The sequence below is a fragment of the Sebastes umbrosus genome, chromosome 14 (genome assembly GCF_015220745.1).
Source record: "Sebastes umbrosus isolate fSebUmb1 chromosome 14, fSebUmb1.pri, whole genome shotgun sequence".
Taxonomy (NCBI): Eukaryota; Metazoa; Chordata; class Actinopteri; order Perciformes; family Sebastidae; genus Sebastes; species Sebastes umbrosus.
In genome coordinates, this window is record NC_051282.1 from 15,019,061 (window position 1) to 15,043,255 (window position 24,195).

The window sequence follows — 24,195 nt, forward strand, 5'->3', positions numbered from 1 at the left end:
TTGTAGCAGTAATGAGTAATGAGTTGTGTCTACCTGCCGTCCAGCTCACGCCACACATTCAGCTCGTCAAAGTCTCCGGTCCGGTAGGCAAACAGGATGACCTCACGCTCTCCGCTGAGCTCCGTGGCCACGCGCATGCACAGAGTGAAGGCATTCATGTTGAGGGGCTTCTGGGGGACCATCTCCACATAACTGGTCGCCGTCTCAGAGGGGAACACCATGGTCTTAATGGTCACCCCCCCTGAGAGACCAGAGACAACAAAAACATCTGGATGACTCAAGATATTTGAGCTGGGCTTTGGAGTTACTGTACAAAATAATATATGAGTAATATAATATGTATACTTTTAGTCTACTATTTGACTTGTTAGGATGTTTTTGTATTCCTCGAGGTACAAACACAATTAAAGTTCACTTTTCTACATATCTTTATTGTCTGCACTTGTCAATGTGCTACTAAATTCTCCTTATTACACGATTTCTCCAATGCACCTCGTCTACCAGCAGCAGAATTTGTTTCTTGCCACAGTTTAGATATCTCTTTACTTCCATTTCAGCCAATTTACTATTATTTCATCCCTATTTATATATTTATACATTATGAATATATTAGATTTTTGTTAATTTTGCATGTTAATTGCATCAACAGATTTATTTCCCTTCTCTGTCTACATTATATTTACAGGTAATGTGTTTTATTTACATTCATGTCTGTTTGACATATTTATTAAAGGGAGTCTCGGGTGCTGCACTGCATTCATTGCATTCTACACATTTTAAGGAACAGGATGTAACATTTTGGGGGATCTTTTAGCAGAAATGTAATATAATATTCATAACTATGTTTTGATTAGTGTATAATCACCTGAAACTAAGAATCGTTGTGTTTTCGTTACCTTAAAATGAGCCCTTCATATCTACATAGGGAGCGGGTCCTCTTCACGGAGTTCGCCATGTTTCTACAGTAGTATGTCATGTTTTTACATTACCTGAAATTTGTCTAATTTCCTAAAGTAGTGTTATTATGGTAAGGATGACCGCTGAGCGAGGAAAACGGCGTTACCACAGTTTTGCCCTCAGCGGCTCACGTTACCACAGCCTTGGAAAGGGAGGAGTAAGTGGAGAGGTACTCAGTTGGTTGTAATCTGCGACCACACCACTAAATATTGCCAAATCCTGCACACTGTACCTTTAATGTAGCATACAAATTACAATAAGTCATAGACAGGGATGTTGTGGTGTTTAAAGGCACCTAAAGCCAAATTTTAGGGTTGAAAGCAAAACATCTTTCATTATCAATTTATCTACCAATTATTTTCTTGATTAAAAAATAGTTTTGTCTAGAAGAAGTGCCTATTACAATTTTCCAGACCTCAAAGTGATGTCTTAAAATATCTTGTTTTGTCCGACCAAATGTCCCAAACCCAAAGACATTCAGTTTACTATCATAGAAGACAGCAAAACAGAATATAATCACATTTCAGGAGCTTGAAAAAGAGATATTTTTTAACCTTTTTTTTTTTTTTTTAAATGACTTACACAATTAATCAGCTATAAAAACTAGTTATATTCTGCCCATCCGCTCACCGATTAATTAACTAATCATTTCTAGTTAGATTTGCAGACCAATGCCTTTAATTTAAAAAAAAAATATATTAAATTATACTTTTATACATGCATAGATATGCACATAAAGACACAAAGGAAAGGTTTATTACCGGTGTAATGGCAATTTTCATATCTGCAGTTTAACACTGTACCTTTAGATAATCTCAGGGCCTCACATGTTCAACTTCGTCACCATAGGACAGTGACCTGACATTTTAGATCTCTGTAACTGCAAACAACAGATTGCTGAAATACTTGTTATGTCTTGTGATGCTCTGTTGTCTGCTGTGTGCTGATGCATTGATATACTTTCTATCCTTCTCTTCCTTTCTTCTTTGCACTTATCTTCGTGTTATGCTTTAAATGTATAAATACTGACTACTCTTTGTATTCGGGGCTCACTTGCCACAGTCCACAACAGGTGGCTGTGCTCGTGAGTCCATCTGCAGATACTTTAGTTATTAATGTATGCCTTTTTATTAAATTCACTGAAAGACAAGTTGTTACGTTGGTTTGTGTCTTGTTTTAACAGAAACTGCCACCACACCGGTCAACACCACAGAGACGAGTATCAGGGCGGCTGAAAGTCTCATCTTGCCTGAGCAAACCTGCAGAAAAGGAGACAATTTACTCTTTAACTCATTCCACACATTGTGCAAAATTGAAGTTAAATGCACAGTTAGTATTTTAGGAGTTTATGTGTAGAAAAGGTTATATAAAGATATAAAAATACAAGGAAGCTGTATACATACTGTGCAGCTGTGAAGGTCCTGCTGCAGACAATGTGAGTATGGGGGCTTTTATACTGTCATCATTATGTTATGTAATGGCTTGAGATGAGATGGATGTGACCGTTTGGACAAGATTACATCCTATCGGTGTTTAGATTGACTGAACTAAAGACAAATAGACACGTATACAAAGTCCAGGTACTGTATTGTGAAAGGGGCTTCTCTGGATGTTTTCTCATAACAAGCAGCTGAACCAGGTTGAGAAGAGCAAACTCCAGAGGGGAGTTCACTGGTTAACATGCAACCTCTTAGAAGGGATTCATACAGACATACTTTGAACACTGATTTACCACCAGACCATTGTTTCATATCATAGGAGCAATCCCTGATTGCGCTATGGACAAGAGGAAGGTCTACAATTTCCTTTTATTGGTGGCAAAAAAATTATAACTTTATCTTGGCTCAAACCACATACATACATTCATGAAACATATACTACTATTTAGTGAGACATTTGGTGCCATGATTGTAATTTTGACAGAGAAAATACATCAGAAATATTACTGCTTTCTTCCATGAACTGCAGCACCGATGCAACTGGATTTCCTCTGATTCCTGAGTTTGCTGATTTTAAAATATTTTACATTGTCGGAGAAAAGCAGAGCGGTGCTTCGTAGAGGAGAAAGGCCAGGCTTACTTCAGTAAATCGGTTCTATTTAAGTGGGCTTTAAATGAATTACATATTATCCTCACTTTGCAGAGAACACAAATTTAAAGTATATAAAGTGCTTTCTCAGATCAAGAGCTGCTTCTCAAGGTGAGGAAGCACTAACAATGTCTACGTATTTATTTGATTTATTCACCCTGTAACTCTTGCAATACAATATTTGATTGTAGCACCTCGAGCATGATTAACAAAGTCAAAAGTGACAAAAAAAATCCTTCACTCAAACAAACAAAAAATCTATGCTGAAATTCCACAAAATGCATTTGGTAAAACAAATAAGTTGTATGTAAACATTTTTTTATGGGAGACAAGTTTGGGGAAGCACATGCATTTATGTCAGAATAATTCATATTCATTCACTTTATACAAAAACAAGCCAGTGCAAATAGGTATCTCATTATTGCTAGTCATCTAAAAAATGTTGATGCATTTTGGACATTTAAAGCAGCAGTAGGCAGTATATTTTTGGCATCATTGGGCAAAAATTCCATAATAACCTTTCAGCATATTGTAATTCAAGTGTTCTGAGAGAAAACTAGACTTCTGCACCTCCTCATGGCTCTGTCTTCGGGCTTTAAAAAATCTAGCCCATGACGGGAGACTTTGACCAATCACAGGTCATTTCATTGAGAGAGCGTTCCCATTGGCTGTGCTCCGCTCATGTGACCGGTACTTGGCGTTCCTTCAACAGATTTTACAATGGCGGCCACGTCACAAACTTTCTCATTTTACAGCTAAACCGTGCACTACAAGATGATTCTGAAAACATTTGAGGCGAGAAATAGGCATTAACGTAACATAATATTGATTCATATTTGATCAGTGCTGCCTAATTTGACCGTTTGGTCGGCGTTCGCTTGTGATTGACAGCCGGCTCTCATAGACGGCAGGCTTCAGATCTGCTCTTGCTGCTTGTTATCCTCCGGTCTGTGAAATCTGGCAGATGCTGTAGGAGCACGGGAGGACACAGAGGCACATAATTTTTTTCAGGTTACCTGTTTCATGTACTAGATAGATAGATAGATAGATAGATAGTAACTTTATTGATCCCGAGGGAAATTCAAGTTTCCAGCATCACAGTTCCATAGTGCAAAACATGTTTGTAAAAAGGCAGTAAAAAAGTTAGTAGTGCAAAGTACAAACAAATATACCAGATATAAAAATACAAGGAGATGAAGAAAACTGTTAAAACTGAATATAGTGCAGGATAACAGCTGTGATACACGACTATTAAAAAAGTGAATATAATGCAGAAGAGACTGTTAAAAGTGAGTATAGTGCAGGGTAACTCCAGTAGCTTAGTCTATGAAAGTGCACTGTGTCCATTATTATCTGTCCTGCAGACCGTCCTCGTTTGTCCCCCCCCCCACCTCCCCCACACCCCCTAGAGAGGTGTACAGTTTACTCTTTCTTTCTCTGGTACCTGATTGTTTGCACACTGGCAATATTTGCACTATCTGTTTATATCTTGTTTATTTTGTATATTGTATATTGGTAGAATTTAAATTGTTTTATTATTATTTTATTCTAACGTTTTTATCTATTCTTCTGTTATTATACTGCTTACTTGCACCATCAAAACCAAAGCAAATTCCTAGTGTATACCTCTTACACCTGGCAATAAACACGATTCTGATTCTGATTCTGATTCTGATTGATGGCTCGGGGGACAAAGGATTCCCTGAGTCTGTCTGTGGAGCACTGTCACGATATAGCAACCGTTTTATAAATATAACTTTTTTTTAAATCACATTTGCTCTAATCTCGCCTACTTCATCTTTAAAGGGACTATTTGTAACTTTCAGAAATGCTTCTTAACAGCGACACCTGTGGCCGTGAAATCAACGAAAGTCAGCGTCGGGCTCGTGCTTGTGCTCGCTCTAAATATACCTGAACGAGCATCACTCAAAACAGTGAGGCGACACACGTCAGCTAAAAGCACAATATCACTCCATATTTCAGCTGCTTGGCAGTAATGTTAGCTGACCAGACGAAGGTCTCTCCATGAACATGATTTAGATCTGATCCTAGTGTTGGCTTTTCCTGCCTAAGTGCAGGCTGAAGCAGCGGGGCTCTCCAGCGTGTCTCCCTGCTCTCTCCGCCCGCAGCCGGAGAGAGCAGAGGAGACACCGGCACCCGGTCGGTAACGAGACGGTAACGTTACTAGCTAATGAGCTCTGTCACTTCACAAGACACGGGAAACCTCTGTTGGTCTGGAGGAGCTGCAGCATTTGTTTTCTGCACAAACGTCCACTGTGCATTCACTAGATATTCTCAGAGCTAAACTAACTCTTCTGCAGTGAGGAGTGAGCGCGCGTTCACGTCTAGAGGTGGAACGAGCTGAGAACGCGCGTGCTCTCTGAGCGAAGGCAGGCAGGCAGAGTTGGAGAGGCAGCGGCCACACGCGAACGCGCATATGTGAGCGCGCATATGTGAGCGCGCATGTGTGACGACCCGCTACATTTATGCGCGTACAAAGTTACAAATAGTCCCTTTAAGTGAAGATATATAGTGGTTGAATTCTAATTATTCCTGAAACCAATGTCAAAAATGTAAACAGCTCTTTGTGATTTACTGACCCCTGCTGCTAATGTTTATAAGTACACTCAATCACTGAATCTGACGAGCGTTAGGACCCAGAGGAGACCTGCAGCAGCGTGGAGCTGCAGGCTGCAACCAACAGCAACAGCAGCGGAAACATGGCGGACCACAACAAGACGGACAGCCAGCTGAAGTTCTACAGTGAGATATTAAGGTGTGTAGTTGTCTTTTATGGGAAATACTAGTAAACCTATCAACAGGGGGGCAATACATTACATATATATATTCTCGGTCAGTGTTTTTTTTGTCATGTACTTCCTGCTTTGACTGTTGTCCTGTCACATGGTGGGACACAACATTACCTTCATGTGTTTAATGAATCATTATAGTTATTCTCAGTGCTGGAGGAAGTATTCAGCTCCTTCACTTCAGTAAAAGTACTAATACCACACTATAACATACTGTTACAAGTAGCTAACTTCCTGTATTTTGAATGTTAACATCATTTAGTCAGTGAGAGCCCAAAGTGACACCTTCACAATGTTTGTTTTGTGCAGCCAACAGTCCAAACCTCAACATCACTAACAATATATTAAAGTTATTTAAAGTCCTCACGTTTGAGAAGCTGAAATGTTTGTCATTTCTGCATGAAAAAACACTAAAAAAACCATCAAAATAGTTGCCAATTAATTTCCTTATCAATCCACTAGTGGTTTTCAGCTGCACTTGTGCATTCTTATGGGAACCATAACAACCAATCTCATCCTAATATGTGTTAATTGCCAGATTATAAATACAGGAAATAGCATTCACATGGTTTGTTGCATGCTCTACTGCCAGGAGCAGCACAGACTTTGAATTGTTTAATCTATTAAAAAGGACACAAGCAGAGAACATCATTCAATAAGAAGCAAATATATCTTTTTATTGAAGATGCAAAATATGTAATTATCTGCCATAAAAAGACTATCAAGGGAATTACATGTGCTTTTAAGTAGAGTTAGTGCATACAGCATTATGTGCATAAAATGTATAATTCTTATGGGAACCACAGCAACCAATTTCATCCTAATATGTGTTAATTGCCAGATTATAAATACAGATAATAGCATTTACATGGTTTGTTGTATGCTCTACTGCCAGGACAACTGTTATATAATTTATGAAGTACAGCTGCATATAATTACAGTATTGTGTATTTCCAGTGTAATCATGAGTCATATGTTTGTGACTCACTGCCACGAGATCTCGCCCAGACATGTTATATTCATTTAAAACAGTGGTGGAGTATTCAGATTATTTACTTCAGTAAAAGTACTAATACCACACTGTAAAATGTTGTTACAAGTAGCTAACGTTTGACATTTCTGCATGGAAATTAATTTCAATATCAATGGATATTGATGTTTAAAAGACATGGAAAAGTGCATTTTGCATAATAGGTGACCTTTAAGCTCAAATTTGATTTGATATGCTGTTTGGTAATTTTTTTATTTTTTTTATTTATTTTTTTTTACAATGCATCATATTTTACAATATTTTTCTCCAAATGTAGTGGAGTAGAAGTAGTAAGTGTCATGATGAAATGGGACTACTCAAGTTAGGCACTGATACTTCAAGTACAGTACTTGAGTAAATCTACTTAACTAGTTATATTCCACCATTGTGAAGGTGTCACCGAATAATTGCGACAGCATGTCTCACTTTTATACGTTTTACAAATCAAACAATAAACTCATCAATCAAGAAAATAACCAGCAGATTTAATCCATAATGAAAATAATCATAGTTGCAGCCCTACATAAAATTTGCTCCTGCTTAAACAATAATGAGTAATAATAATATATTAGATAAACTCACAGCAGACCTTTTTCTGCATGGAGTACTTTTGCTTTTGATACTTTAAGTACATTTTCCTGATGATACTTACATACTTGCACTTTTCAATACTTGTAACAGAGTATTTTTACAGCTTGGTATAGGTACTTTTAGCTGCTCAAGTAAATATTCTGAATACTCCACCACTGTTTTTAAATGAATATAACATGTCTGGGCGAGTTTTCGTGGCAGTGAGTCACAAACACATGACTCATGATGACACTGGAAATACACAATACTGTAATTATATGCAGCTGTACTTCATAAGTAATATAACACAGAGTTGTCCTGGCAGTAGAGCATGCTACAAACCATGTGAATGCTATTCTAGTCTTTTTTATGACAGATAATTACATATTTTGCATCTTCAATAAAGAGATATTTGCTTCTTATTTTGTTGCTTTAACCTAAAGAAGCCTTTTTGTTTGTGTTAAGAACGTAACATTTCATTCAGTTAAAAAACGTGTTGCTTTAAAGTTTTGTTTTCACTTACAACGTAGTAGGCGTAGTAGGCCCCTAATGACCCACATCTATGGTGCTTATAATGACAGATAACGCCTATTTAATGGCCTGATAACAGTTGAATCGGGATGATCAATTTGATCATAAATGTAGTTATAGAGATATTATGATTAGTTGTGTCTTTTTAGCCAAACAGCTACCGTTGGGTTAATGTAGCAGCCCAAGAAGGCAGCTCCGGTATCCGTAATATTTTATATACAGTCTATGGGATGACCACCTCTGCATCCACTCTAATGTTTTTATCCAGACCTTTGAGTTTATATGTTTATATAGTTATATAGTTATATGTCTTGCCTTTAGTGATAAAAGCATCAGATGTCTGAAGCTGAATGTTGTTTTCTTTCTTTAAATTCCAGTCCCTCTGAGCTGTTTGCAGCCCGGTCCAGGAGTCACAAGATCCCCGTCAGAGGACAGAAGGACTTCTTCCCCAATGACTCAGACGAGCAACGACAGCGGCTTGAGCAGAGTCTGAATGAGCACTGGAGCCTCGTATCAGAGGAGAGAGTGGAGAAACTGTGAGCAGGCGTAGCATCCATCCACACACATATCCCCAATGATAATTATTGATGTATGATCCATCCGCTCCTCTCTTCAAAAATTGATCCTTAGTGATGCATTCAAGGATGTTCTGCCATCTGAGATTCTGGCTTCTGCTGCCAGATTTTTAATCCAGTAAAATAAATGCAAAGTAGATGCTGAAGAGTAGGGCATCTTTAATTAATAATCAATCAGTATTTTTATATTAACTATCAGTAAAAAGAGTGCATGTAAGGTCAAAGGAGTTGCTTGTAGTGATGAGATGAGAGTGAATAGAGAATTATCATCAACTCTGCAGCTCTACAGAGCTTGTTTTTGCCTTTTTTTAGTTCCTAGATTTGGAATTTCGGAACAGGTTGGTTCAGTTTCGGCGCTCTCATCAAACCTGTTTCCAGCAGCAGCAGACAACTGCTTTCAGGGCACACAATCTCTCAATCAAACAGCAGACAGACAAAGTCAACCCCCCGAGACCTGCGACCAACTTTACTACCTTTCAGAGGCTGTAGCAGGTTACATTTTAGAGCTAGAGTGAATTATCATATGAAATTAGAAAACCTAAGGAATCAATTCATGTTCGCTTGTCAGGAAGAAGCTAAAAGCTAAAGCTCCCCCTAAAAGCAAACTTTATAGGACAATAATATATCAGGACTGTGTGTCTGTTTTCTGCACCCTGGTGGCCAGAAAAACTCTTATCAACTTTTTTTTGTATTTTATTATATGCTTTGCCAATAAAGTAAAGTATGTGTATTGAGATTGTGCTGTCCCCGATATGAGATATATATACTGCCTGTTTTTATTTTACTGTAGGGGAAACCTCGTGAAGGCCACATGGATTCCAGGCGAGCAGATCGTGGAGCTTCAGTCTCCAGCTGTGAGTACTGTATCACTAAACAAACAATACACACAGCCTGTGATGAGCTGATTTCTTCTGCACTTCCTCCTCTATCATTAGTTAAATTATTATACTGTGTCTTACACAGTATAATAATTGTGAATTTACAAAATTTGGGGGCACTATTAGTGCATAAAGTTGCTGTTTTTAAGGCTTCAACTAATGATTATTTTCATTATCGACTAATCTACCAATTATTTTCTGGAATCATTTGGTGTCAGAAAATAGAGAAAATTGTCCATCCCAGTTTGTCAAAGTCCAAGGTGATGTCTTTAAATATCTTGTTTTGTCCAAAACCAAAACATATTCAGTTTAATATGATATGAAAAAGAAGAAAGCAGGAAATCTCCATATTTGAGGCTGAAAACAGCAATTTGTGCTACTTTTGCACGAAAAATTACTAATACTAATTACTAATTAATAACAAGTAATTGAGATTTCTTGGGACATTTTGCCCTACGCCACCCTTAATTTCTGACACTGGTCTTGAAACACTTGTTTTTGTTTTTACATAGGGAAAGTTTTGGCAGACGATGGGCTTTTCTGCCAACGGCAAGCAGGTTCTCCTCCCTGAAGAGGCTCTCTACCTGATGGAGTGTGTGAGTGGTTTACACATCATTTTCTGTGTTATTCAGTAATATTTATATAGCACTTGTGATCTGTAAAAATACTGATTGAGTGGTTGTGTGGACAGGGAAACGTGCAGGTGTTTTACCGGGACCTGCCGCTGTCCATCCAGGACGGGTACGAGAAGTTTCTGTCCTCGAGCACAGTGAGCCTCCAGCAATATCAGGTACAAGTTAACGTCTTAACAGATATTCTGAAGGAGGACAGCACTGCTCAACTGATCTAACGACTCTTTTTCATCACAAAGGTGTTCGGGCATTTGAAGAGGCTTGGCTATGTGGTGCACAGGTTTGATCCCAGGTAATCTTAACGCCCTATTCAGACTGGATTAGAAATTAAGTCGGGCTTTGAAACATAGGATAATAGGTCGGTTGGTCTACCACTTTAGTGCAGACAGAAATGACTCAGTCCATTATCTATACCCACATTTAAAGCCTCTTTTTAGACATGCGCTTCATTACGTAGCGCCGAGAAATCCTGTCCAACTGGATCTTTAGTGTCTCAGTATTTTGTTTGCTGTGAATGTCCCGGATTCCACATCAGCATAATATATATGTGTGTTTGGCTTCTTACAGTTCGGAGCCATCGTCCTATGAGAGGCAGCTGAACCTGCCGCAGTCACGTGACAGAGCGGGGAAACAACTGAAGAGGAAGCGCAGCGCCAGCCCGACTCCCACCCCCACCCCCACCACAACATCTAGGTAAACACAGGCATGTTTTAGGTAATCCAGTAAAAAGGGAATTACAATAGTCTAAACGGCGAGTGAAGAGCATTTCAGCACCTTTCTGAGTTCTAGTGATGTGTGTTTAAATCTGTTTGCTAAGGCCACCAGGTTTTCTCTTGCTGCTTTGGGTCCTATTAAAAGAATATCTAAAGAAAAACAGTTTTAACCCATCCATCACACAATGTTTGCTCTTGCTGTAGTCACACTGAAGCACAAGAAGAATCCACAACTGACAGAATGGAGGAGGATGTATGCAGCCATGAAGGTGAGGATGATAAAAAACTTGCTGAGTCACACCTGGTGATGTCTCCAGAGACTTCAGGGACCCAGACTCCCACTGCAAGTTCAGCAGAGGAAGGGAAGGGCAGGACCTGGTGGATGACGGATGTTCCCGGGGACCTACCAGATCACCAGCCCGCCTCTGGTACCTCACGCTGGGACTTCAGCTCCATCCCTTTCCCTGACCTGGGCTCCAGGGAGCGCCTCTCCAGCTGCCTGGCCTCTCCAGACCCCTCTCTGCTCCCAGGGTCTTTTGCTGCTGGAGTCTGTGACGTTGCTCCCTGGAGGCAGAGAATAAACGTGAGGGAGGTGAAGATGTCCTCAAAGGAGCAGAACAGGGAAGATGACAAGCGGAAGCGCCGGAGGGACGTCAACAAGGACAGAGAGGTTTGTAGCATATGTTGTGTTGTTGGAAATATGACCTGGGAAATCAATCTTGTTTTTATTTTCAAATATAAAAGGGACACATTATCACATTGTGGGTTGCTTCAAGGTTCGGCGGTGCAGAAATTGGGCGGAGTATCGTAAGCTCCTGGCAAGGCGGCAGGCGAGGGGTAAAGGCCGACCAGCTCACCTGTGGAACAGGGAAGTCAATCCTTTACATGACCCGAGACATCTAATCCCCACTGGTGAGACTATATATATAGTTTATGGATTTTAATCTACATCGATAAATTGAGTCGGATTCAAGTCAGTGATATTTGTTTTTTATTCCAGGGGAGCTGCTGGATAAAATCAGTGTGACTAAATCTACACATTTACTCGAGGGAGCGTCCAGGTATCACTTGTTTCTATTTCCTGTTATTACTTATTTAATCGTGATTAATCACGATTGTTGCACATTAATCGCACATTTTTCATCAGTTCAAAATGTACCGTAAAGGGAGATTTGTCAAGTATTTAATACCCTTATCAATCCATGAATCCAAACTAACCCTTTAAAACACCAAAGACACATAATAACACAAACTAACAAGGCAGTGGTAGACTTGCAACTCTTGTGTTCTGAGAGGTGAAATTACTGTTTTTGTCAAATTAGTCTGGTGGCTTTGAAGAGAGAGTAGATGAAGACTTCAGTTCTGTCTCAGAAAGTGGTGTCCTATACGTTTTGCTGCTGCCGCTGTCCACAGAATGAGGTCTGGTAGCAAGAGGCAACTAATGACTTACATGCTGCGTGTAAACATGTAACCCAGACTGGCTCCGACCTCATTGATCATTGTGATCAGAAAACATCAACTCCGAGTTGCCTGTGAAAGAAAAAGAGTTTATGTGGACTGAGTTCGTGTTGCTGCTATCGAAATGTATGATCTTTGATTTACAAACACACAAAGAGTCTGAGACAAAAGAGCGAGATGCTGCTGCTCTGGTGTTTGTCGCCTGTCTCGTTGCACAGTGAGGTTGATGTATTGTACTGTGATGGAGAGTGCGTCATTCAGGGGACAACCTTGTGCTTTGTCCGTTCAGGTTAAGAGGCTCTGATGAGTCGAGGATGTGTTTCAATATTTACCAACCGGATACGGTGGCTGACTTCAAGAAGAGCAACCCGGGGAAACCTTACTCCCGGATGTGTGTGTGCAGGTAAGCAATTACTCACAAACTGCCTGCGGGTGTGTTTACTCAAGATTGGCTTACAGGAAACAACAGACTCAAATTAAATAAATATCACAGTGGTTGAAGATGAATGGCCATCTTTTTTTTTATTTTTGATTAATCATTTGGTCTGTAAAATGTCAGAAATGCTCATCACAACTTCCCAGAATGCAATGTGACGTCTTTCAGATTGCTTGTTTTGTCTGACCAACGCTTCAAAAAATTAAATTCACAATGATGTAAAACAGAAAAAAAGCAGCACATTTGAGAAGCTGCAACCTGGAAACAACTAGTTCTACGACAATCTGCGACTTTCTTGACTTGCAAAATGATCTTTTAAATTGACAAACATCATATGTGTGATTCATGGCACAATTAAAACGGGATAAAAAAATATTCGTCTCTTACCGTTTACTACTGTTCATATTTATTTTTTAAATAAGGTCCCATGGTCCACCGGAAGGGGCGGGACTTCTCTATTTCTTACAGATTGTGGCTTGAATTTGGATAATGTGTAATTTGATTCTCTCCCTGTTATGTCTCAGTTTCGATGCCCCCGTGCCGGACCTGCGAGTCATGAAGATGCTGGCCTTCCAGAGCGGCGACATCCCGGTGGTCTTTGCTGTGGTGGACCACGGAGACATCTCCTTCTACACCTTCAAGGGCTTCCAGCTGCCCACTGATGTGTTCCCCTGAGACCTCACTGCTCTTTAACGTCACTGTAAAACATACACCAACACGTAACCAGGACTTTTAAATTCATCAGTTGGGTTGGCTGGACATACAAAAATAAAAAATATAACACACTGTTGAATTACAACCAGTGATTTACAATGGGAGGGTGGTTTTAGTGCCAAAGTTTCTATCGGCCACTTTGTCCTTTTTGATACGACCTCTTAGCATTTTTTACTTCTACACATAAGGGCTTTATCAGTTTTCAGGCTTCAGTGCTGTCAGAAAGAAAATATATATTCCCTATTCATTTCTGGGACTAACAGACCATCACAGTACCAAACTATTAATCTGACCAGACTTGTTACTGTTTATTTTCTGCAGCAACAACAAGATAGATCGAGTACTTTATTCATAGTTGGAATAAATTGTTTCTACAACACCGATAAACAAATTTACACTAACAATAACCACAAACAGGCTTCCTCTAGAGTGGTGCCATTTGAGGATAGTTGTTGTTGTTGTTAGATGTTTCTGTGTGTATTAGAGAAAGGAGGTAATTTAGAGCAAAAAAATACTGTGTCATTTTTAGTGGTACTGTATTTTTTCATTTAAGGACTCTCGGATTCATTTACATCCACAGACTTTGACTTTTAAAGCATCGACCGTAAGATGGGAGGACAATGTTGAGAGTTGAGCGCACTATAATAAAACTAAAATGTGTAACATTAAATCACATTCAGGGACATTTCTGGGTACAGGTTCAAACCTGAGGAAAACAGAAGATTTTTTTTTTTGCTTTTTAGGGGGTAAAATGTGGTGAAAGTATAAACTGTTTGTATTCTGAAGTTACTGTGTCTTCATGCTTCATTGCACTGGTTCCTGACCCCCACTCGGGGTCGCCAAAACTTCACGAGAGGTTGTGAGGCTGTCTTTGATTTTAAATGGTATAAAACAACTTTAAAAAAATATACAGTTGGTTTATATCTCAGCATGTCATTCCTTTCTGTAAAAAAAACTCAATTTTGTTTTTAAAGTTTGGATTGTTGTTTAAGATACAAACAGGATAAGGGCGATAACGGTGAAGACCTGAACACAAGCTGTATTCACAGAGCCTTCCCTCTCTGCTAAACAGACTCGTCCTGCATTAGAAAAGTACGCAGTTAAAACAACCAAAGAGTTGACAGAACAATGGCCAAGCATCAGGGAGAAGAAAACACTGAATTTGTCAAAATAAAGCTTATTAAGTATGAATGATTGTTAAAAATACAAAAATACATAATACAGACAAAAGATTGTATTAAAAGTTCCTAACTAGAATTACTGCCTTGTGGTTGTACGCCTTCGCCAACCAATCTGTCCAAAATGTCATCACCTCACCATTTCATCATTACCGTTTGTGTGAAATTGTCATAATTAGTGTATGAATTCTTGTGTTATGGCCAACAACGTGTTTTGTGAGGTCACAGTGACCTTTGACCACCAAATTCCGACTAATTCTAAGTTCGCCCTTGAGTCCAAGTGGAGGTTTGAGCCAAATTGAAATTTAATTTTTTGAAGCGTTGGTCAGACAAAACAAGCAATCTGAAAGACGTCACATTGCATTCGCCGGCGCAGAGGCATAAAATTACAGGAAAACTGATGCAATATTCAAAATAATCTGTTCAAAATTCATCTAAATCGCTTGTTTTACACAAACTTCCCGCAGTTATTGCGTTCACTATTTGGGTTGGGTCTACGGTTTATCAGTTGTTCTGTACTGCAATTGTCATGCATTGAATATAATATGAAATATCCATAAAATCTCACTTAGTCAGTGATGATAGAAAAGGGGTTCATAAAGGAAAAAGGTCGGGAACCACTGATTTCAACATATTGAAATGTGCAGCTCAGGTATTGCTGTTCACTTCTTTCTGTATGCAGGTTATTTTTTATATTTTCTAATTAAAAACCTGAGAAACATTGCTAGTCACATGCCTGATTTGTTTTTCTGGACCGCAGGTGTTCTAAGCATCGATGTGCACACTGAAACCCATTCCCACTCCCACCTGATGTCACTGAGATCTCCTCATGTTGACTTTTTGCTTCAGCTGCATGTCAACAATAGAGATGCACTGCAGGTGATTTGTGTTTTGTCCCTTAACAGGCCGCAGAAGCAAAGAGAAGCTTTCGTACATTGACAATGCGATTAATTAGATCTATTGATGCCTCTTATGCACTTAACTGTTGTATTGTTCTGCTGTTTAAACACAGCTTTGCAGTTTAAAAGCGTTTGCTCAGATTGAGATGAAGGCAAACAGCCATGTCACCTCTGAGGACTCTAGCTTTTCTCGCTTTAATTGGTGAGTGATTAACTTCAACTTAAAATATTGTTTTTTTAAGCGTAGAATTAGGATGTATTGCTTGTCTGTAAGGTTTTGTGTCTCGTTCCCTGCAGGTGTTTCCAGCAGTCAGACCTCAGACTGCTCCTACGTTGGTCTTCTGACACACTTGAACCTGACGAAGACGAATAATGTTCTATCAATCATGCGACCCGTGAAAAACTGGACCACAACCACCCTCGTTCAGCTGGACATGGTGTTGTATGGCATTTTACAAGTGGTGGGTGTCTTTATAATCTTTATTATTCTTTATAGTGTATGAATTGTGCTCTCAGAGTGCATCGCTTTCATGAATGTGTCTGTGTTTTAAAGGGTCAGTTCAACCAAAACACAAAAAATATTTTTTTAACCATTGTGGTATCAATCAATACAGATAGTTTTGGGTTTATGCAGTGGAGGGAAGTGCTGAATATTTCAGTAATATTTTTAGGCTTATTATTACATTTCTAAATTTGTTTGACAGCTAGTTAATAGCTACTTTGATTTTAAATTAGGACTGTCAATCAATTATTTTTTTCCCACTTTGTTTATTAGTGTTCACATTTAAAAAAACATTTTGTATACAAAAGTACAGGAAAACATTTTTTTCCATCTTTTTTTGTTAAGGAAACAAACAGACAAAAAAAAAGTATAATAAGAATCACCATATTAAAATAATAGTAAAGTAATAATAATAATAAAACAAAATTATAATTAAAAAACAGACATAAAAAAAGGAAAAACCACAACAATAGACAAGGTGTATGTTTGTATGTGGGCGAAAACAAACCATACTTCAATCTCACAGCTGCTTAAGCTCAAATCTCAAATCACATATATTTTAAATCTATATGATAATAATAATAATATTTTTCGAACATTATTATTAGTGTTATTTTTATTTTATTTTTTTTATTTAAGATGTTATTACTAGAATTATTATGAATTATTTAATATTTTCTGGGAGGTTTTGTGATGTTTGTTTGGTTTGTTATGTACAGTATCATGTCAAGCTCTGTTCATCACCTTGTTTTCTTGGCCTTTTCTTGGGTATTTGTTCTGTGGTATTCTGTTCTTATCATTGTTGTGCCACTTGTAAAGTCGCTGCTGTTTTGTTTTTGCATGTGTCCAAGTAATGACTTTTTCTTCAAACTAGTTTTATTCCAGATATGTTCACAGTCTAAACCTGCTCCGAAAAACGTTATTAAATTACATTTCATAACACTGAAAAAATAAAATAAAGATAGTAGTAGTAGAAATAGTCCAAAATGTGATCTCATGCAGCTGCTTTTCGGTCATTATGATTAGAAAACATCAGCAACAAGAAAAAAAAGTGAAAATACCCTTAGGGGATAAAAGGTCTATGAACTATGCAACAGTTTATAAAACAGATCAAATCAGCCCCTCAGTCAGCTACACTAAAATAAATAAATAAATAATAAAAAATCCACTAAGACCTCCGGAAGTCCTCTACTGATTAAGTAAGGAACAGGGACAAACATTTGTTATGGACGTTTGTCTTTGCACAGGGGACTCTGTACCTCGGCTCTGAGGGCAGTAGCTGAAAGCGGTGATTGAAGAGATGGCTGTTATCTGGTCATTTAAGATTATGCAATCCAGGACAGAGGCAGATATCTCAAAACCTGGGAAAATTAACCCCAAACTGTCTGCATGGATAGATTTAAAATATGTGATTTGGGTGAATCAATCCTTTCAAGTAAAAAAGCTATTTTGTTGTTGTAAATACCAGTGAATAATAACCACAGTGCTCCTGGTTGTCTGCAGGATGAGAAGTCTCAAGCTGTCACGAGTCACATCTGGTTCCAAACGGTAAGACTCTGGACCAACACATTAAGGAAAGACAGAATCATGTTGAGTTCAGGTGCATTTTCAAACATCAGTGATCTGTTATCACCAGATATCAACATATATAAAAATATATATCAGCTTGAGCAACATTGTTTGGCTTTGAGTTTACTGTCATGACTCTTTCAATCTCATCAAACTGTGTCATTAAATGTTTTTTTTATTTCCCAAGCGTTGGATGGATGAATTTCTAACCTGGAATTCATCAGACTTCTGTGGGATTAAAGTGCTGAACATTCCACGATCGAGGCTGTGGATCCCCTATATATACATCGAAGAGGAGTACGTACTACTATTCATTACATAAGTGTGCCGGGAGTGTGGTGACGTAGCTTTAAGAGCGAAAAGACACACAAAGGGGGAGCGGGAGGGAAGATGGATGGGTCCAACAAACACAAGGCTTTCATCCAGGAGACCGCTGTTTGTGTGCCATGCATCACGTTACAATTAGCTGTTCGTTTGTGTCCCGTGTTCACAACGTTCAGTGTCATTTTAACAAACATAGTAGGTTTAAGCCCAACCATGTTGTTTTTTCCTGAATCTAACTAAGTAACTAAGTTTTACAGCTAAACAGTACACTACAAGATGTTTCTGAAAACATTTGAAGAGAGAAATAGGCATTATAGTAACAGAATATTGATTCGTATTTGATCAGCGCTACCTAGTTTGACCGTTTGGTCGGAGTTTGCGAATGATTGACAGCTGCCTCTGTTGAATGACCAGCCAATTGGAACGCACTCTCTGAAATGACCTGTGATTGGTCAAAGTCTCCCGTCATGGGCTAGATTATTTAAAGCCTGAAAACAGAGCCATGAGGAGGTGCGGAAGTCTAGTTTTTTCTCAGAACACTTGAATTACAATATGCTGAAAGGTTATTATGAAATTTTTCCCCAATAATGCCAACAAAAATTCTGCCTACTGCAGGTTTAAGAAAATGTAAACCCTTTTCATGTAAACAAACATGTTTACATGTTTAATATTAGACACAATCACATAACAAGTAACATGTGAGACATAGGGACTTGTTTTTAGACAATGCTTCCTGAATACAGGGCCGGCTCTAGCCCTTTAAGACAAAAATTGAGATTTTAATTTTCATAAATAACTGTATTTATTATAATATTAATAAACAATTGGTCCTTGATATTGTTGACTTTAGAGTGTTTTGTCAGCTTCACTACAATTTACACTTTTGTTAACAAATAAGTGCGGCCAGGCAGATGAAAAAGTGTGAGAAAGAGAGTTACAGAGGTGAAAAGTGTATTTCTTTATTTCTTTATTTATTCTCCTCAATGCAGAAAACGAGGAAGGGCGCCCAACAGCATTTTTTTTAAATGATTATCATTATTATTTAGAGGGCGACCACCCAGAAGGTGGCACCCTAGGCGACCACCTATATGGCCTATGCCTTAAGCCAGCCCTGCTTTAATATCTTAAGTGAAAAAATACTAATTTGAGCACTATTATGACACACAACACTTCCTAATAGTGGAATATAGTGAAATATAGCTCAAAACGTTTTTTCAAGATCGCTTTTTATCTTGAAAGGCCTAAATATTATAAAATAAATATTTTTTTATAAATATAGAATAATAAATATTATATTTTATTTAAAAAAAATCTTACCAATCCAGTTATCACTTCTTTTTTTAAAACTTATTACAAGCAAAGACACATTATATTCATTGCTTATTTTTGAAGTGGCCTTTTTCCATTATTAAATTGTGTTAATAAAATTATAATGTGATTTGTTTAGATCTCTATATTAATAAAACCTCTGTGTTTCCACCAGTTTTTTTTTTATGAAAACATTAAAGCAGAATGTCCTCTTGCCTCTTTTTCAGTGTGTCTGATACTGGGGCCATTTATAACAGTCCCACCGTCAGTTTGTCTGCCAGCGGTGTGGTGGTGACACACGGACGTCAGCGGCTCACCTCCACCTGTCGAATGAATCTCGCCCTGTTCCCTTTCGATACGCAAATATGTAGTATCACATTTACATCCATGACCTTAGACGGTAAAGTACACCAGATTTACTGCAGGTTCATCTCGTTTTTTACTGCTTCAGAACATATTTGATGTAATCATTTAATATATTTTTCCTCCACACAGCTGGCTCTATAACGCTAGGAACATTCTTCAATGACACAAACCTTGCTCAATACTCTGAGCAATTAATGGTCACGCAGGGAGAATGGGACCTCAACAACTTGGAAATTTTAGATTATAGTCTCGCCAAAGGGGATGAAATGTATCACATAACACTTACATACAAGGTAAGAAACATATTTGTAATGACATTTGACAGTGTGTGTATTTATTTCTAATTAATATAAAATCACATGTTTTTTTTTTCAGGTCACAATCTCCAGGAGGCCGTTGCTTTATGTGGTGAATTTAATCGTGCCCCTGTTCTTATTTCTGATCCTGGATGTGGCCTCCTTCTTCATCAATGAGGCCAGAGGTGAAAAGCTGAGCTTCAAAGTGACTGTACTCCTGTCCATCTCCGTCCTACTGCTGATCCTCAAGGACATGTTGCCCTCCACTGAAGACAGGCTGCCAATGATCGGTGAGCTGCCATGCAGACCTCAGACCAGAGGTTTAACTTTGATAGAGTGTTCAACAGCTACGGAAGCCCTGAGAAGCAAATGAGGGAAAAAAGACTTGGTCTGTGAATTCGTGGCTAAATTGTTACACAAACAGTCAGTGGTCATGTCTATAATGTTAAATATAGCGGTACATGTCCACCAGGTCCAGCGAGGACACTAGGGGACGTGCTGTTCCACTCAACTGGCCATTGAAGCAGCGACTTACCCGATCGTTGCACCTGATTGTTCCCTGGTTTACTGCTTGCCGTTTCAAACAGGAAACAACGTGGCGGCCTGCTCATAAACTTTCTGTTATTCTGTCTAAACAATCCACCAAAATCTACTTCTGAAAACATTTTAAGCGAGAAATAGGCAACGCCACTGCTGAATCTCGTTTAATTTTAGAACTAGATTGCCTAGTTTCACAGCTTGGGACAAGTTTTGTGAGCCGGAGGCGTCGTGCTGGATGGGCTCATTTGCATAAAGGACTGTTCCCCGCCTTTTAATTTTGAAAGAGCAACAGCCAATGAGAAAACTCCAACACTCGGCCGACTAATCGTGACAGACTTTTGCGTTTGTAGTGCTGGCCCTCTGCGGTCCAGCCAAAAAAGATTCAAGTGATTCATGTTCTAAGTCTGATCTGAATTGTTTTCTCTCCTGTGTACAACTTAAAAACAGGTGAAAACAAATGTTTTGCCAGATAATCTTTCTAAGTTCCTTAAACAACAGAATCATCTGTGAAATCAGATGAGTAAAAACGTTTTGCCAGATGATTTGTTTTTTTTGTGTTGGAATTGTTTGCTGTTGTGATACTAATTTCGGCCACAAGAGGCTGAAGTGCACCACTACCTCATGTTCCTACTCTTAAATATGACAAAAAGCATTCATGTTTTCTTCCAGGTGAGTTTTAATTTCTCCTTGCAATCTCAACACAAGATACATATATTGTTTGTTAACAATTTATGTACATTAAAACTCATCTGGAAGAAAACATTAATGCTTTTAGTCCTATTGAGAACATGGAGTAAGTGGTGCACTTCAGCCTCTTGTGGCCAAAATCAGTATTACAACAACAAACACTTATGGTACATGTCCACGGCGGTGTTTTTGGAAGCGAGAGGTCTTGGCTTTCAAATCGTCCAACATGGCCCATGGCGAAACTTTTTTCTCTTATTTTACAAAAATAGTTCAAAGAAATGTCTTTCTGAAATCTGTTTTTTATTTTAGATCAACAACGGTTAGTTTAAACATTTTTCAGGGGTTTCCAGTGGCATCGAGTCGCGCTGGACGCCCCTGATTTGAATAAAGTAGCCTAGACCTCAACTTTATGCAAATGAGGAACGGCCAACGAGACAGTCCATCTCTTGAAACGCAACGCTACGCTCCCAAAAAAAAATGGATCACCAGAATTTTGTTTTCTCACTGGCCTCTCAGGGCTTCCGTATCATCCTCATTACTGGTGTCAGCAACATCACTCTGACCAGAAATGTCTCTAAACCTTTATTTTAGCCACCTACTGTGTTGGGATCTTCGCCCTGGTGGGGGTGAGCGTCCTGGAGGCCATGCTGGTGGGCTTCCTATTCGACCTTGATGATTATAATTATTTTAGGGCTCAAAGCCCTGATAAGGCCCAAGTGGAAATTCAGCTGGACGCCGACTATCCCAAAGGTAAGTTTTCTGCCAAATAAAGATACAAAAATGTTCTGTTATAATATATTATATTGTTGTCAGACTGATTGACTGACTACTTTCAAATAGAAACAAGTGGAAGAAACCAGCAACTTCTATCTAATCAGATTTAGGGTTTGTGTTGACCAAATATAAGACCAAATTTTTTCATGGCAACAAACTTCAGTTGGAAATGTTTGACTTGACGACGGTGGCATTTTGAGGCTGATGTATCCATGCATTACGCACCGCCTCTCCAGCAATGCCCGGCTGCAACCCATGCGTAATGCAGCCTTCCTCTCAGCCCTTTCAGAAAGAGCAATCAGATCTCAGTGTGGACACACTAGATGTAATCAGGTTAAATCTGGATACCAGACGCAGTTTTTAATGCCAGGTGTAAACAGGGTCAGTTAGTGACTATCGCCTCTCGAGGTACAAGTGGTATTACAAGATAGGACAGGCCGGGGCTAGCTGGTTAGCATGCTCATTTCAGTCGATATCTCTGCAAACACAATACATAGATGTGATCTTTGTCATGAAACACGGCTGTGTTTTCATCATATCACGACGTTTTTTAGTCAAATCAGCTTTAAATGAATCAAATCACTTGATAATTTATCATTCCATTTTTCATTCTTTGTTACTTCCACCCGTCATAGATCTTACACATTGCACCTTTAAACCTGCAATAACTTTTTGGTTTTTTTTGCCCACTTGGGGGCAGCAGATAAAACTTGGTATTTTTCTTTTTATAGCATACCAGCTCATTCTGCTGAATTATCTTTCCCCATCTCCAACACAGATGCTGCTGGGGCTGAAGAGACTCCAGAGAAAAGTGAGCTTCCTCTGGATCTGCCCGGTGACGGCAACCTGCTGAAACTAATCCTGGAGGAAGTGAAAGCTGCTCGACAGGAAGCCGACAGACAAGAGAAAGACAAGAAAAAGATTGGATACTACAGAAGAGTGGCCGAATACATCGACTCTTCGTTCTTTACCATCTACTTTTTAATTGTTCTAGTTTTTATGTCGTACATGTCTATAACCTGGATTACACGAATATTTTAGTAACTAGATGGTGTGTGTATAATCTGCCAGTGCATGCTCTTAAATCTGGCTATGGTGGGTTTTCAAATAACTAAATATCACTGTTTCTAACCCCTAATTATTCTACATTTAATGTCCTTTAATCATTCTTATACGTTTTTAAAGTGCAGAACAGATCTCACTACTCACAACCTGCATACAAAGTACAGATTATAACAATTATTGTATGTACAGTATGTTATGAAATGGTTCAATTATATGATATTTTGGATCAAAATAAAGTTTATTTGTGTCGATATTTGTGGTTTTCTGTGACACAAGACAAAAATGTGGGAAGTTTAAGATTAATTCCTATTTTTTTTTAATTATTTTTAAAAAACAAATAACATTTTATATGTAAAGGGAGAGCTCTGTACACACTACCAGTTTTCAGTAAACTTTGTGGTAGCTCAGAGCTGCAGTATAGACACCTGACTGAGGCGATTACATTTTTAAATGATACAGCACTTTAAGCTCTGAGGTTAAGAAGTTGTAGTATGCTTCTCAGATTTCTTGCAGGTGCTTTATAGGGCCTGTGTTGTGTAACAATTAGGGGGATCTATTGGCAGAAATTGAATTTAATAATTATGTTTTCTTTAGTGTATAATCACCTGATAATAAGAATCATTGTGTTTTTGTCACCATATCATGATCTGTTTATATATCTACATAGGAAGCGGGTCCTCCAAACCAAATGATGCAAAATGATCTAATGTAACTAAAAACATTTACTCAAGTACTGTACTTAAGTATAAATTCAAGGTACCTGTACTACTTGAATAATTCCATTTTATGCAACTTTATACTTCTACTACGCTACATTTCAGAGGTAAATATTGTTCTTTTTACAGTTTTAGTTACTTTTCAGATGACAATTTTTCATCCTTCCTGTCCGGTGAAAACCAGGTATCTCCAGATTGTGTTGATGTTGAATGTTTGTGATAAACTGAAGGACGAAGTGATCCTTTATTTGTTGAGAAAATCCTCCTTCTTTGGCTAAATAAACTCTTTAAAAAGCCTCTTGGATCAGCCGGAACATGCATCTTCTCAAAGCTGAAAACAGGGCTTTTTTTTCAATAATTTCAGTCCTATGCCGTATAGTACCATCAAAGTTAGTTCAACCACCAGGGGTCTCCTGTTGGTTATACTAAAACACTTATTTTTGGAAAAATGTACATTTGCATAACTTTGGTGAATTATTCTTTAGAAAACTATTCAATAACTTCACTGTTATAAAGTGTAGTGCCACCAAAATCACTTCACACATCAATGATCTCCTCATGATTGTACCTCAACATTTA

At 38.5% G+C, this 24,195-nt stretch overlaps 3 protein-coding genes across 3 annotated transcripts; 2 read left to right on the top strand and 1 right to left on the bottom strand.

Annotated features, from left to right (window-relative positions):
* On the bottom strand, positions 1-2,405 carry LOC119501145 (pentraxin fusion protein-like). The gene is made up of 3 exons (XM_037791284.1): positions 2,361-2,405; positions 2,156-2,216; positions 1-241 (listed from the first exon to the last, which is right to left on the bottom strand). The coding sequence occupies exons 2-3, from the start codon at positions 2,199-2,201 to the stop codon at positions 30-32; spliced, it is 258 nt and encodes an 85-aa protein (XP_037647212.1). The 5' UTR covers positions 2,202-2,216; positions 2,361-2,405; the 3' UTR covers positions 1-29.
* A 3,263-nt stretch (positions 2,406-5,668) lies between these two features.
* On the top strand, positions 5,669-14,177 carry tsen54 (TSEN54 tRNA splicing endonuclease subunit). Its single transcript, XM_037793254.1, has 12 exons — positions 5,669-5,821; positions 8,364-8,522; positions 9,352-9,415; positions 9,952-10,035; positions 10,131-10,229; positions 10,311-10,363; positions 10,639-10,764; positions 10,989-11,454; positions 11,561-11,696; positions 11,785-11,845; positions 12,532-12,645; positions 13,203-14,177. The coding sequence occupies exons 1-12, from the start codon at positions 5,766-5,768 to the stop codon at positions 13,351-13,353; spliced, it is 1,569 nt and encodes a 522-aa protein (XP_037649182.1). The 5' UTR covers positions 5,669-5,765; the 3' UTR covers positions 13,354-14,177.
* A 1,454-nt stretch (positions 14,178-15,631) lies between these two features.
* Positions 15,632-23,168, top strand: LOC119501859 (5-hydroxytryptamine receptor 3A-like). The gene is made up of 9 exons (XM_037792535.1): positions 15,632-15,671; positions 15,767-15,930; positions 17,475-17,519; positions 17,728-17,837; positions 19,400-19,572; positions 19,668-19,831; positions 19,914-20,124; positions 21,653-21,811; positions 22,614-23,168. Exons 1-9 carry the CDS (start codon positions 15,632-15,634, stop codon positions 22,874-22,876), a joined length of 1,329 nt encoding a protein of 442 aa, XP_037648463.1. The 3' UTR covers positions 22,877-23,168.
* The last annotated feature ends 1,027 nt before the right edge of the window (positions 23,169-24,195 follow it).

What these genes read in the sequence shown, in the direction of transcription:
- tsen54 (XM_037793254.1), top strand. Translation starts at nt 5,766, where the DNA reads ATGGCGGACCACAACAAGACGGACAGCCAGCTGAAGTTCTACAGTGAG. An exon ending in TGGAGCTTCAGTCTCCAGCT is followed by an intron (nt 9,416 to 9,951) that starts GTGAGTACTGTA and finishes GTTTTTACATAG; the next exon opens with GGAAAGTTTTGGCAGACGAT. An exon ending in CTCTCTACCTGATGGAGTGT is followed by an intron (nt 10,036 to 10,130) that starts GTGAGTGGTTTA and finishes TTGTGTGGACAG; the next exon opens with GGAAACGTGCAGGTGTTTTA.
- LOC119501859 (XM_037792535.1), top strand. Translation starts at nt 15,632, where the DNA reads ATGTCACCTCTGAGGACTCTAGCTTTTCTCGCTTTAATTG. An exon ending in AGCTTTTCTCGCTTTAATTG is followed by an intron (nt 15,672 to 15,766) that starts GTGAGTGATTAA and finishes CGTTCCCTGCAG; the next exon opens with GTGTTTCCAGCAGTCAGACC. An exon ending in TACATCCATGACCTTAGACG is followed by an intron (nt 19,573 to 19,667) that starts GTAAAGTACACC and finishes TCCTCCACACAG; the next exon opens with CTGGCTCTATAACGCTAGGA.
- LOC119501145 (XM_037791284.1), bottom strand. Translation starts at nt 2,201, where the DNA reads ATGAGACTTTCAGCCGCCCTGATACTCGTCTCTGTGGTGTTGACCG. An exon ending in CGTCTCTGTGGTGTTGACCG is followed by an intron (nt 242 to 2,155) that starts GTGTGGTGGCAG and finishes CTGGTCTCTCAG; the next exon opens with GGGGGGTGACCATTAAGACC.